General features: G+C 36.2%; 1 protein-coding gene across 4 annotated transcripts in view; it reads right to left on the bottom strand.

Moving 5' to 3' along the window:
• CNKSR2 (connector enhancer of kinase suppressor of Ras 2) overlaps positions 1-14787 on the bottom strand; it is a 214287-nt gene that overhangs the window by 135259 nt on the left and 64241 nt on the right. For all 4 annotated transcript variants that reach the window (XM_034074520.1, XM_034074521.1, XM_034074522.1 and 1 more), the window contains exon 5: positions 4302-4343. In XM_034074520.1, coding sequence (XP_033930411.1) covers positions 4302-4343 — 42 coding nt within the window. The remainder of the gene's footprint in view (positions 1-4301; positions 4344-14787) is intronic.

The raw sequence follows: 14787 nt of genomic DNA, 5'->3' as shown, positions 1-14787 counted from the left end.
AACTTAATTATTTATTTATTGCATTGTTAGCTGAGCAAAAGGTAAGCTGGAGTAAACATACTGAGAAATTAAGTGGTAGAAATATGAAGCATTTCCCTTTGTTCCTGAATATTTCAGAAGCATCTATATTTTAATGAGCAAATACCAACACATTATTAATGTGTGGTTTTATGCTTCTTATTCCACAGAAGCCAAGTGTTTCTGTGAATGAATTAACAGGGAAAAAAAAAAGCAACAAAATTTTAAGACCTATAGTTGTCTTTAAAATAGGTTCAATTCACCTGCAATTCTAGGGCAGAAAATTATAAAAAAAGACACTTTTTCCCAGACACATTTTACAGCTACACGTAGAAGAAATAAACAAGTTGAAGTAGGCAATTTCTTCTTAAACTTCACCAGTTTTCCATAAGACCTTTTTACTTTAGATATATTTTATGTGTTTCGTTGAACACAGATTAGTTTACTACTTCACCTAATATTGTGACAATCAAAATGCTTTTATATAACATTTGAAACTCAAATTGCCCAGAGCAAACAAAGACATTTATTTCTTGAAGATAAGCTCAAGCTATACAGTTCTGTCTCCACAGAATACTACTTCTTGACTATATCTGTGATATCTAAAAAAGGTAACATATGAAGAAGTTTATTGACATTAAAATATACTATCTATGGACAAGGTGATTCGTCAGTCTCTCCACATGAACATCCACACTGCAATCTCTGAAAGAAAGAGGGCATTCATTTGCTTTTCAAAACAAATTACTGCCATTAGAATATGAGCACATTAACTATTTTTTGCCCTTCCTGATTAAAGCAAAACAGTCCATTATTTAAATGAGGATCTTGCCTTTGATAAGGGATGCTGCCTTCTCCACAATGATTTAGAGGAAAGCGTGAAGACTTAGTAAGGAGTTAACTTTGGAGATATCCATGGATGTATTTTAATAGCAGCAGTATGGTCTCACATTCCCCACCTGTACCCACACACACTCTTTCCCCCCAGTTTAGCACAAAGTATAGAATATAGAATGATTTGAGTTGGAAAGGACTTCCAAAGGTCATCTAGTCCACCCGTCTATAATAAGCGGGGACATCTTCAAACTAGATCAGGTTGCCCAGAACCACATCTGCCCTGGCCTTGAGGGTCTCCATGGCACCTCTCTGGGCAACCTGCTCCAACATTTTACCACCCACACTGTAAAACATTTATTCCTCATATCCAGCCTGAATCTCCACTCTTTTAGTTTAAAACCATTACCCCTTGTCCTATCAGAAGAGATCCTGCTAAAAAGTCTCTCACAATCTTTCTTACAGGCCCCTTTTGAATTACTGAAAGGCCACAGAAAGGTCTACCCAGAGACTTCTCCAGGCTGAACAACCCCAGTTCTGTCAGTCTTTCCTCATAGGAGAGGTGTAGGCAGCATCCCCACAGGAGATGTATGCATCTTACAGAACTCAAGACCCTGAATCATTGCACACAAGTCCAAAATAACACTTTGAGCTATGTGAACAATGGAGATGTTTAACCTAAAACACAGGTTCAAATTGAAGTAAAGCACTGGACCACCAATAGGTAACACAGCTAAGAATCAGGTACTTTGATCCAATGATGTGCTCCCAAGGTGGTAAATTTCTTAGTGTTCTAAAGAATAAGAGTACATAACTGAAACTTAATTTTATTTTAATTTCTGCAGCTGTAGTTCTTTTTTACTTATGTAAGAAAGACCTCTTAAAACTTGACTTCAATCTTTAGTGGAAACAATACCTTGCAACAAGGATTTCCTTAGGCTAACTGCATGAATTGCTGATTTGTTGTAAGTCATTGCCTCTTGCTTTTGTGAGGAACATTGTTTCATTGTGTCTGGAAGGGAACGTCGTAGTAAAATCATATGAGGTGAGCCCATGGTTTTGAATTCAATTTCTTCTCTAAGTCATTCCAGCAAACACAGCTGTACATTGGCATCTGCTCATTCAAAGGCAGCTGTATGTGATGCTGGCCAGACACAATTTCTGTTACCTTCAGGAATCTGCACAGTTTGCAGATGGGAAATGTACACAGAAAATGGACTTCAAAAGCTTGGTCTTTGACTTTAAGAAGAGAGAATTCACCTTCTCTCCATATAATATCCTATCTTCCCAATCTTTCTCCCAGCATTTCTCATTCAAGATTCTTTCTACACCTTTATCAAATTTACTACTATTCTCTTTATATCAGAGAATCTTCTTTTTTACATTCACCTCTGAATTTACTGGATACACAGTCTCCAACGGGAGATTTAAATTCTTAATCCCCCTCTAGAACATCTTTAATCTAGTTTGTGCATTCAAATATTGTTATCTCATTAGGTTTCTAACATCTCTCTTCTGGTGTAAAAATACCATGCACATTCTCAAGATCTTGACATAAGCAGGCTTTTCCACTATTTTTTAATCTACCTGTTAGATTGCTCCTCCCCAGATTGTCTAATGGGCTAAAGCTACACCACCTTTTTCTTTCTTCCAATGAATGTAGTTAGAGGTACTCTGCTTTCAGTTCCAATTCTATCATCAACATTTTCAGCTGCATATGTAAAATATTCCCTTTAAAATTCAAACTTGGTTTAAAATCCTATATTTTAATTATTCAATCGCAGATTTACCTCTTTCCTCAATGCTTTTGGTCAGCTTTTGTCCCATGAAATCCCATCCATCAGCTAAAATGCAGCATGGTCAGAAATGATCCAAGTGATGCGGAATACATATAGTCATTTTAATCCCAGGCTTCAGTAAAACATTCAGCACTCCGTTCTGGTTTCTTTGCAAGCTTGAGCACTAATCATGGAAGCTAATTAAGCTCTTCATAATAATACATATGCCCACCTGTCACCACAATAAAGTTACTGTGGATTAAAGAAATAAGCCTATGTGAGTCTGAATGTTGTAAGATAACTTTGGAAACCTGCCTTAAATTTGTGCACTCACATATCTTAAATGAATCCCTCCCAATTTCCTCAAAATTTTCTGCTGAAGATTATATTAATGGATGCTTCATTAGCTCTAAACACTGCCAGCTCCCTTCCGAATCCTTTTTATTAATGTATAAAAGGTAGATATACTATAGATAGCAGAACTCAGAACTCTTGCTTCATCCAGCAGAAAACAAACATGCATTGAACACAACAATTTCAAGCTTAATAGCACTTTTGCCAAGATTATGCAATCAAAAACTTAATGACTTAAATACCTGTAAAGATCAGCCTAGCAAAAATGATGATGATGTCAGCCTCACTAAAATGGCTAATTCTTTGTGTCCCACAGGGAAAAGTGTGAGTGAAACTTGAGAATACAAGGAGATGTTTTATTCCATGTCACTGTGAAATCAAAGCATCAAAAGCTGACAGAATTCAGCTTGCCTAGCATTTGATACGGGAGCACTGAAAAGGAATGTTTAGCAATGTTTACTGGGATGCCCACCTTTTCAGACAAAGAAATGCAGTGTTTTCTTCAATAAGCTTTTGTAATAAGAACCAGAAGATATTAAAACCCGCCTAAATGAGAAATACAGTGAATAAACTAAACCAATCTATTACTCATTCTTAAGAAGAGTATGCTTGTAACTAACTTTCAGAAACAAGCTCTGGGTTAATTTAATACTCACTAAACTACAACAACATGAACCACAATTTAAGATCTAAAACTTAGGTGCAAAGTTTACTCAAGCTTTTGATTCTTCATCCACCAAGTACTAGCCTTTCAAACTCACCCTGTGTTCTGATATCTGATGCCCTGATGATTTTCATAGGCTTTATTTATTATCAATTGCGCTACAGATTCTGGAAACAGTTGTATTTACGCTTAGAGTCCAGAAGGGAATAATTGCTTTAATCTTCCTATCACTAGACTAGGTCCATTCTCCTGTGAGGAATAAAGCTGTATGAATGAGGCTATATCACTTACATAAATACATATGATTTCATACAAGCCTAGCAACCAGCTCTCTCAGAAAAAAAAAAAAAAAAAAAAATTAAAAAAATGCTATTTTTCAAAATCATTCATCTGACCATGGTTTACAAATAACAGACAGATCTGAGCCAAACACAAGCCCTTGCAAAGTTCCTGGCCCCTCATACATGCCAAGCTCAGCTTCCATAAAATCACTACTTATTCACCACTAGTTCCATACATGATGTTCACTCAGTCATACCCAGACTAGTTTATTATCACACTGGCACTGCAGGAAAAGCATGAAACACACAGGTCTGTAATTCTATGTAGTCTATACAAATATATTTATTAATAGAAATCCAAACACTACTCACCACATGAAGAATTTTATTCTCTGTTTCATATACTGTGCAGTCCTGAAAGAGTAAAGCAGAAAAGGCAGGTTAAATTGATCCAGTCATTCATCCTTCCTAGATTTATTCTTGAAAAGAATTAAATTTAAGTAAAAATGAATTAAAGAAGAAACAAAATATTTCAAAGTTTTAAACAGCATGGAGAGATTCATGTAAATTTAATGTGAAGCCACCTTAGAAAGAAAATACTGGTAAAAGTTTATGTCTCTTGACTCATTCTTGATGCTTCCTTCCTTGAGACAGATACTGATCTTCCTCCGCTTTACATCCTTTCTGCACATACCAGCTAGTCACATGCATGCCAGACAAGTGGCTTCAAATAGCAGTCCCTGGCCATGGACAAAAATGACCCACTTTCAGTGGTAAGACTGGAAAAAACAGATGTACCAGCAGTACTCTTTAGTAACTAAGAAAGAAAATGAAGCTAAACAATTCCTGCTGAGCAGAGTTGAACTAACATGTTTGCACACCTTGCCAAAGAGGAGGAGAACAAAGGAAACCACTGTTTGTAACACTTCATGCAATGTGAGGGAAGACAAATGTGGAATACAAAACACTCACGAAACTTGAGTAGGACTGTCTTATTCCATACAGCCTGCTGGGGACTGCATGAACATTCTTTGCCACCTTACGTAGCATGAAAGGTAGTTTCTATAAGCAAGACTAACAGATGGGAGGCTGAGGGCTGTGGAAGTTTTTCTAACAGGCCAAAACCTCAGTGAGAGAGGTTCAGAGAGAAACTGAATTAATAATGCCAGAAGCACATGAAACACAACCAAATTGGTGAAGGAATAACTGTTAGAATTCTACAATGCTGTAGTTTTATGGTAATTAGAGCAAACTCTGTTTAGAACAGATGCTTTATATCCTGCCTAATAACCCGGATGAAAAATGTGACTAAGTTTTCATGGTTTCAGTTTAATTTTTAAATTAGTTGGTCTTATTAGAAAAGCAACTTGTTATAAGCAACTGGGTTTGCTTTTTTTTAATGAACTTTTAATCCATGAAATGGTTCTAGCATTACTTGGGCAAGAAAAGTCAATGTGTTCTTAAGCTTTATATAAAGCAACCTATGCAGAAGCAACAGGTTGATAGGGAGCATTTTCCTAATAACAGCTGTTGGCATTCAGGAAACATTTGCCAGTAAGTAGAGCCGGAAAGAAAATCTACCACATTTAATTATATGCAGACATCAATGAAGTATTTGCAATCTTAGTAGGAAAACACACATTTCATTGTTATATGTGGGAGGACATGTAGCATTTTCAATCTGGATACATCTATGTTCTACATGGTTTCTTATGAATCATTTTGCAAAAATAGCAGGAGGGGATTATAACACTTATCTTGAAAAAAAAAAGAAGTGCTTTTAGGCAGATAAAATTATTTCACTGATAATAGGAAGATGTTAGTATAAGTTAAACATTCATCTTAAAGAGGATATGGCTTCGGAAGTCTCACCACTAAGGGGTTCTTAAATGCTGCAGAGGTATAGTACAATCAAGAAAATGAAGGATAAAAGAAGGATAGAGAAACACTGCTACATCCTTGAAATAAAACTGTTCACACAATCATGAATTAAGCTAAAGAAATATACTTATTTTATTTTATATATATACGTGTGTGTATATATATATGTAAGTATTTCTGAGTCTACAAAAGACAGTAAAGCAAGTGGAAAACTTCTCTGGCATCCAGTCTATGCATAGGAGCAGGTGGCCTCACCCTGAAATTCTCAACACACAATTTCCTACAAATCCAGGGAAGAATAATAGCTAAATGAGTTTATCATACATCAGGCAAAAGAAAAATTAACAGTCCAGTAAACAACAGAACACAGAAAATCTGAAAGTGAGCTTAGGCAAAAAATACACCAAACAATTCTAAAATACACATTTTCAACACATGAATGACATTCCACTAAACATAATTCAAGCATGAACTCAGGGAAATGTGCAGGAATGCAAAGATCCATACCAGCACAGCCCTGAGCAGCCCTGAAGTGTAAGATTCAAAGAAACCTAGAAAAGGTCACCAAGCTGATCCCTGGGTCATAGCAAGCTCATTTTAACTTCCTGTAGCCATCCACAGAGATGAGGGCTGAGGCTGATTCTGAATTATTTCAACAGCAAACCTCCATGTCATTTTCTTTCATAGTGAAGTTTATTTCCCATTAGATTTTTTTAAGTCACTCCACTCCTTTGTGATTTACCTTTAAGCAAGTGCTGAGGATAACGGTGCTCACTGTCTTCAAACATCCCTTAGGTAGAATGATAAGCTGAGTACTTATAACCGGGGACCTTTTCCATTTACAATTATTGCTTTTTCATACCCATTTCATTTCAACTAAGAGAACTTAAAGCACTTGAGAAATATAAAAAGAGTCACTAACTATGCAATTAGACATAAATTTGTATTTTTAATAGCATACCACCCACAGCTGGAGAACGTCTCATATATATACCTGGACTACAAGCCCATATCTTAGTCTTGAAAGATCTTAATATCTGTTTAACCACAGTATCAAAACATTGCAATTAAGTTAAGAAACAGATCATATGCAAGTTTAACATCAACTTTTTTCTACTTTAGAAAACAACGAACACACAAAAAAATCTGCAGTGAAGCTTTACTCCTACACAAGCTAACAATTTGCTATTCACTTAGTGAAACAATACAGTTATTACCCTTGAACTGAAATACACAGATACAGCAAGAAGGTATTTTACTTTTAGCTGTTTATTCTCTCAGCTCCACACATATATACACTGCCAAAGTATAACTACAACTAACTTATATTATAACCTTCATTCAACCAATCAAAGAAAACCTAAGGTGAAACAGCAAAAGGTTATCTTCAAATACGCATTATTTTCTAAAATGTTAATGATACAGATTGTTAATAAAGCAACAAAAGTAGTTCCATGTTAATTTATACCTCCTGAAGATGTAGTCAAATATTGGCCATTAGCACTTTCAGAGAGGAAAATGGGACAGCATCATCTACAAAGAAAGGTAAATAAAAGGGGCATATTATGGAGCAACTTAATTACTAGTATCATGTTTTCATGGTCACTCTTTCCAGCTCTGTTGTATGCATAAAAAATGGCAAAAGTGACCTTTGTGGAGGCAGCTGGAACTTGCCTAAGATCCTAAAAAAGGGAAACAGGAAGTTCAAAGCTAGAAGAAGGTTAAAAAAATAAAAAAGGCAGTAAGGGAAGAAGGTAGGAAAAGCAAGAACAAACCACAACAATGAGGGAGAGGAGGGTTCTTCTGTACTTTCAATCCTGGTATAATATTTAAAACCTTTGTTTAAGACTAGCAAAACCTATGCTCAACTGCAACTGTGAGGCATCAGTTCTTCCTGAGCTTCTGACTTTCATAGCCACAATTCTGCATTGTTTCTACAAAAACTATAAATTTTATCTGCATAGATTCTATTATAATGTCATAAGTCATAATTACTAAGGCATTTAAATGCACTGAATTACGAAGCCCTGACTTCTGACAATGCTGCAAAATTTACACACCTCACCCTGCCCTAGACACTGCTAAAACAATACACACATGAGGCGACACACATAAAATACAAATATTTGTGGACTTACTTTTTCAAGAACAATGTTTATGATGCTTTATTTTTCCATTTTATTTTTAGGTCAGCTAATTACAGTAGAATTTTTTTTTAGCTGATTTCTTTGCCATCCAAGTTGATTAAATCTCAACTCAAGATGTGAAGTCCTGAGATATAAAAGATCTGCCAAGTCCTGCTACTGTTCATAGGGAAAAAAGTTCATGCAGATCTCCAGTACTATAACTACAGGATAATATTTAGCAGAAAACATTTCTAATTTTGTATATGTATGATTTGGTTTAAAAGTCCGAGTTGGCAACCTGCCTAATTACCTATTGCCTTTATCTGTCAGACACTTCTTCTCCCAGAGTTCTTGCAGGATATCTTGAAACGTATCATCATTGTTACTACTATTATTATTTGTGGTTTAGCCATGTATTCTAAGCAGCTGCTGCACTGCACTCTTCTCTGCAGTCTTAAGCTCCTCTCAAATCCATGACTTAACTTCAGAATAAAGTTATGCTAGCTCAGAAAATAAAAAGTTATACATACAAATAGTTATGGGATAAAAAAGGGAGAAATGCAGAAATATGTTTATTAATTCTTTCAGCAACATATCAGCAACATTTCAGCATTTCTAGTAATCCTTAGATCAGAATGCTCATGAGAGGTCATGGACTTCTTTCACTTTTATTTTCTTGTCCATCAGAATGTCTTAGTTGCTCCTGTATATTTAGTCATCCTAATTTATTTTTTCCTCCAAGGCAAGGAAATTTCTAGGCAGAACTGATACAGAAGCAGGTTACACGATTGTTAAGAAAAAAAAAGCTCAATCTCCTGACTATAAATTAACATATTAGCCCCAAAATGTCCTTTGTGAATTCATATGATGAGCAGCATTGCTCAGAAGCAGGCTGTGTGGTGCTACAGTGGTGGAGTCAAGTAAAGCAACTTGTGAAGAACAAAAACTTGCCACAAAAGTGTTCCTTTTCCAGATGACTTTGAAGCTGCTTCTGGTGAAGCTACTTCACTGTTTTTAAATTTTGTTTTCCACTGCAGTTTAACTGAATTTACATGAAGGCAATTTACATGTGTGTGTTTATGTACACTGCGCTCTTTCTACCACCACTTTGCTGATAAAATGTAGGCAAGGTTAAGGAGCACAATTTTAAAAGAGGTAGTGAAATTGCCTGGGAAATGCATCTTTCATGAGCAATTCCACACATCTTCCATGCCTAATTTTAAGAGGGCAACAGCTAGATTTTATGCACTACTTAAAAACAGATGTCTGATAGAATTGCTGTCACCATTATTCTGAAGTCACGCAAAATGGTCTAAACTACGTAATTTCAGTTATCTATTTGTAACAAAAATAACGAATTACATGATTGCTAAAAGAAGGTTCAGCCTCTCATGCATTGCCAAACCTTTGGCATAAAATCTCTCTTGAGCAATGTAACTACAGGTTGGAATCAAGCCAAGTCATCCTTTAAATCCTTTAAACTCTTTGCTTCTCAAATTGATTAAAACTGTAACTGAATCCTTTAATACCAGGATATCTCTAATGGATGGTCTGCTGGTCTTGCTAGTTCATGACAATACAAAGTAATTAACCCAAGAATGCTCAGATCATAACACCAAGTCCCTTCAGAATAAGTTGTTCTGGCTTCAAGGCACCCACAGTGAGCCTGTTCAAGTGTCACTAGCTGTAGGGAATTTATGCCACTGGCTCTAGAAAGGCTTATTTGGTTTGAATACTGCCCAATTCAGCTATGACAAGAAAGCCACAAGACTGAGGTTTGCTGCAGTAGTCACTGAAGGTTCTCACAAAAGTTCTTAACAACACTCATGACAAAGTCTCGAGCTCTGCCAGCACCTGAAGAAGGCAAAATTTATAGCTTTCATAGTATGTTCACTTATTATTACCTTTCATCACTTTTCTTGGACCAAAACAGGAGTATATAATTTCCAAAAAGGTACAAGAATAAGATAGGTTGAGTTAATTTAGCCTTTTGCTACTTAGAAAATGCACGAAAAATATATATATATACATCTGATGGCAAGATTACAAAGACAGCTTTCAAAAAAATAAGCTTGATAGATATAATATGGGCTATGGCAAAACACTGTATTCTATAGAGCACGATGATTAGAACTTGAATAATATTAGGGAATTCTGCTAAGGCTGTGATTTATAGGTATGTCTGAGTAATTACTAGAACAACAAAATACAAATCAGCAGACATACAGGTTTGTTCAATCCCCTTCCCTCCAACCCCCCTTCAAATAAACAAGAAACAAGAAACTCTTAAATATCCCCAAAAGCTACAGAAGCTGGCAAGCAGATAACATTCTCCTCCGGCAACAGGCAACGAATTAAGAGCATGACACAGGCAGAGGTTTCCTGAGGTGCTTTCCTATGTCTTGGATTTTGAGAGGTCTAACAGGATTTCAGATACAAGAAATGTAGGCCTTAGGGACACTGACAAGTGAAAAATGTTTGTAACAGAGAAAGGGGAAGAGGAAATCCTTGGCTGCTGCCATGATTTTTTAAAATCACACAGCCATTTGTGTGAAAACTATTCTGTATTTGTAAGTGGATGCCTAAAGTACATGCTTTCCCTGACTTTTTTTTTCCCACTGAGCTGCTCCAAGAGGAACCTGTCATGGCTGTTCTTCCTCCTTCTGACTTCAACAATCCCAGTGAGCTCTATCCTCAACTCTCCCCTTTTCTGCAACCACTTCCCTATTGCTCAGCAGCCTCCTAAAATCATGCTGCTTTAATTATCATCTCTGTGAGGATGAGTCACAGATCTCTTGTCCCTTCTGTTCACATTCACAGTTCAGAATCTCCTTCTGGATATTTGCCACCAGCCCTAGCGCATTATGCTGAAAAGCTGAAATCACGTTTCTTCCCAAACCCTCCCTGCTTCCCTCTTCTTTCCCTGTCTCTGTCAACAACTCCACCACCTTATGTCCCACAAGCTCACAACCTGGGTGCCATTTTCAACTCCTTTTTGCTTCCCACACAAATCCTGCAGATTTTAATCCCACTGCCGTTCAGAAATACTCACTTTCTTTCCAACTGCACAAAATCATGCAATTCCTGCAGTTTCTTGCCACTTGGTCTATGGCATCCTCACTCTATTATTATTCCCTGCCCCTCCACACTGAAGCCAGAGCTCATCTGTGTCTGCAGCAACCCACTCTGTCCTCCCCCATCAGAAACATGCGTAAGAACTGACAAAGGTAGGAGAAAACAGAACAGTGAGCACAGGCAATTTAAGATACTAAGGGAAGAGGGAAAAAATATCTATTGTGAAAAATATAATGCAAGCTGTTAAACAAATGCTACATAAAAGGATCTTTCCTATGCAACCTACACAAACGCTTCTAAAAGTCTAGAGCATTTCCCTGAATGCTTAATGAACCTGCAGTTCTCCAAGTTCATAACCTTTGTGTACAAACTAATAGCAATTACCCAGCTTACTGAGTACAAAGAATTGCCTTAATTTTATTTGAACAATCTGCATGGAGTGGCACCTATCACCATAGTAACAGAATACTTCATGTAAAAATTTAACGCAACTTACATAAATCATCCGCAGATCAAGCAACTACTGGGGAAAATTGCTTGCTGGATTAAGAGGCATGCGATGTGTACACTAAGCTCTTTTCTATCTTTCTGAGGTTATTTTCCATTTCCAATTATTTCTATCCTCCCTTCTGTAAAAGACATCATCTTGCTTTCCTTTGGGATCTGCTTGCTTATTAGTTCTAATTTGCATATAGAAACTCTTCTTCCTTCTATGCCATTTCTAAAATGAGCTGACATACCATTAGGTCAGAAACCACAGCAAGTATTTTAGCAGTGACTAAAATCACACTGATACTTGCTCACATATCCTGCTAGAACCTAAGCGCTTACGTGGTCTAAATTGAATTTCAGCTCTTCAGGTGATTTCTCTATGCGGCAACATTCTCAGCAGGTAAAAATAAAATCCACTGAAACTATCAACAAATGAGAAGTTGGAAATAGGCAAAAGCAGAAAAAACAAAGTCAAGACACCCTTTTTTTCCACACATGTAATTCAGAAAAATAATCTTCATGCATTCAAAACTCAAGCTTTCATTACTGACATGCAACATAAGTTTTGCAGCATGATGTACTGGTGAGTTCTTAAGTATGTCACTTCCAAGACCATTTAGAGGCAAATAACTTCTTAATTTTTCACTTCTGCTTTTCCTCTAGTACTGTCATTTAAAGAATTCTGGTTTATAAAACACAATTGTAGCAAAATATTTCATGTTCCATATAGTGCCTGGGTGGTTATTCTATAAACAGAGGAAAAAAAAGTAACTGAATTTGAGAAAAAGTAATTATATACAGGTAGATGGCATTCCAGGCTCAGATATGACTTAAATGTTTCATATTGGATCATCTGAAATTCTTGATGTATTTTAATGGATTTAAGCAAACACACACATACCTCACATTATATGCCTGAAATACAGATCTTGCACTTTTTCATGGTCAATACCTCTACTAGATGCTCAGCAACACATAGGTTCTGTAATTGATTATACTGAAGTGAAATTTTGCTGCACTGCAGCGGGTGACAGAGACCATTCTGTCTTTGGAAAGGGAAATCAGTTTCCAAACTAAAAGAAATAGTCTCAATCTTCATTTCTACTGACACAACCAATGTTATCTTAATCCATCATCATTAATGATTAAATTCAGCATTTATAAAGAATTACACAGGAAGCATGGCATATACTCTGTCTGCCCCTATTCAAATGGTAAATGTGATGCCACTCAGCACTCACGGACTGACACAGTGCCCACAACAATCAGTCTAAGAAAAAAAAAGCTTTAGTTAAAGAAAACATATAAGATATTAAAACACATTTTCCCCGCCTACAATTTATCTCAGTTTCCACCAACTTTCTGCTACTTTGTGCAAGTGCTTCCATGAGTGCACGAATGAACTCAACAGTCCCTGACTCACCATCACCTGGGCCCATTCAGTCTCCTTTTCTTGGAAAAAATTAACAGCTGCATTGATGTACCAGCATATGCTCTACCAAAACAATTATTCTTTTCCCCACATTATTCTGCTTTGTGTTTCAGCTTTCCCCATATTCAGAGGCTGTTATTCATTAATCTGGAAGAAAAATAACCAAACAGAAAGAAAACCCCAAACAACCCAAACAAGCCAACACCAATTCACTTTTGCTTTCTGGTCACTAAGCTTCTTATGTACTCAGCAGTCTCTCCTCATATCCCCCTCCCTCTTTTTTCCTTCCTTCCACCAGAAAAGAAACTACTTTCTCTAAGAACAGAAAAGAAAACAGAGCTAACAAATTCACATGACTTCGTAGGGTGGATTTTTTAGAAAGTATGCAATGGCTTCATAAGCTACTTCAAAAATGTCGTATCACAGGCTACACAAGTTTAGGAACACCAAACCTCTTTACAGCATACATCTCAATGACAACTAATGAGGCATCAAACGATTTCTAGTAGTGGTTCATATCCCTGTAGACTATTATTGATGTTTTAACCTTTGAGCTGTTCCATGCCTAATCCTTTCCAGGAAGAACTTTAAAACTTATATCAAAAGACAACAATATATCTACAAGTAAGCCATTTCAAGGGGAAAAAAAAAATGTATAATAAACTAGCAGAAATAAACTACCAGAATCAGAAAAAGGCATCACTGTTAAGCACCTTAGGCACTTTTTTACATTACATGAAATTATATCAAAATTTTCCTTAAAAGTGTGCTATAGAGAAAAAGCTACTCAACAATGAAAAAGAGAAAACCTTTGATAAAGAGCATAAATTGAAACTACTTTGATATAGCTCCTTGCAAACAAAAAACAGTTTCATATTTCCAAAAATATTTTAAATTGTATTTTACCTTATACATTATACATTGACTTTCTAAATGTGAAGAAAACAACCGCACAGGATAACATATATCCTGAAACACCACTACATCTGAGCACTGCTTTGAAACTTATGGAACAGAAAATCCTGCATAAGAGCACTGTTTGAAGGATACAAGGTAAGTCTAAATTTCTGTCAATGTTACTTGCAATGAATTATAAAACTCTCATATGAATATCATTTGGATTCCACATACTATAGGCAGATAATTGCCTGGTTATTGTTTTCAAAGGAGGCCTTTTTTGTGCTGCTTTTAACTTTTCACTCTATCTCTTCACCTACCCAATTGTACATTACTACCCTACTTGTACACTTATCAGAAATGGGGCATTTTGCATAAAAAGTGTACTATGCACATATATATTTTAAATTCCAAGAATGTGGCCTCCTCACCATGAAGTATTTTCATTAAGAAGAAGGGGTAGGGGAAGCAGGGGGAAGGGGAGCAGGGGAATGATGCAGGGGAGAGATTATTACCACTGTAGGCTATCAAAGAATTTCCTGTAAGCATCTGATAATAAAGTTGGAGTGGAAGGAATAATGCTGAAAACTTAAATTAAGAAGTTGGGAATTTGATGCATAACTGTTTTCATCAAACACGTGTTGCTTTGAAAAATCCCAACAATCTGGAAGCGCAAAGCAGCTTTAATGAGGAACCAATTAAACATTCACACCACTAAACTATTAAAGCCAGTTTATTAGCTAAAGATACCCGAGATAATTAGCTACTTGGTATGACCTAAAATTCAAAATTTTTAAGCTATATTTAGTCAGTCCTTAAACTCCTTAATAACTAGGACTTAAAAACAAAAGTGAGGAATTGTGATATAAAAGATTTTATCAGAGACACTTTGTAACAATAGTACTAAAGATATTCATTATTCTTCTGTATTCACGTATTTGATACTGTCCTTACC

Source organism: Melopsittacus undulatus, chromosome 2 (assembly GCF_012275295.1).
Source record: "Melopsittacus undulatus isolate bMelUnd1 chromosome 2, bMelUnd1.mat.Z, whole genome shotgun sequence".
Taxonomy (NCBI): domain Eukaryota; kingdom Metazoa; phylum Chordata; class Aves; order Psittaciformes; family Psittaculidae; genus Melopsittacus; species Melopsittacus undulatus.
This window is presented reverse-complemented; position numbering and strand designations above follow the sequence as displayed.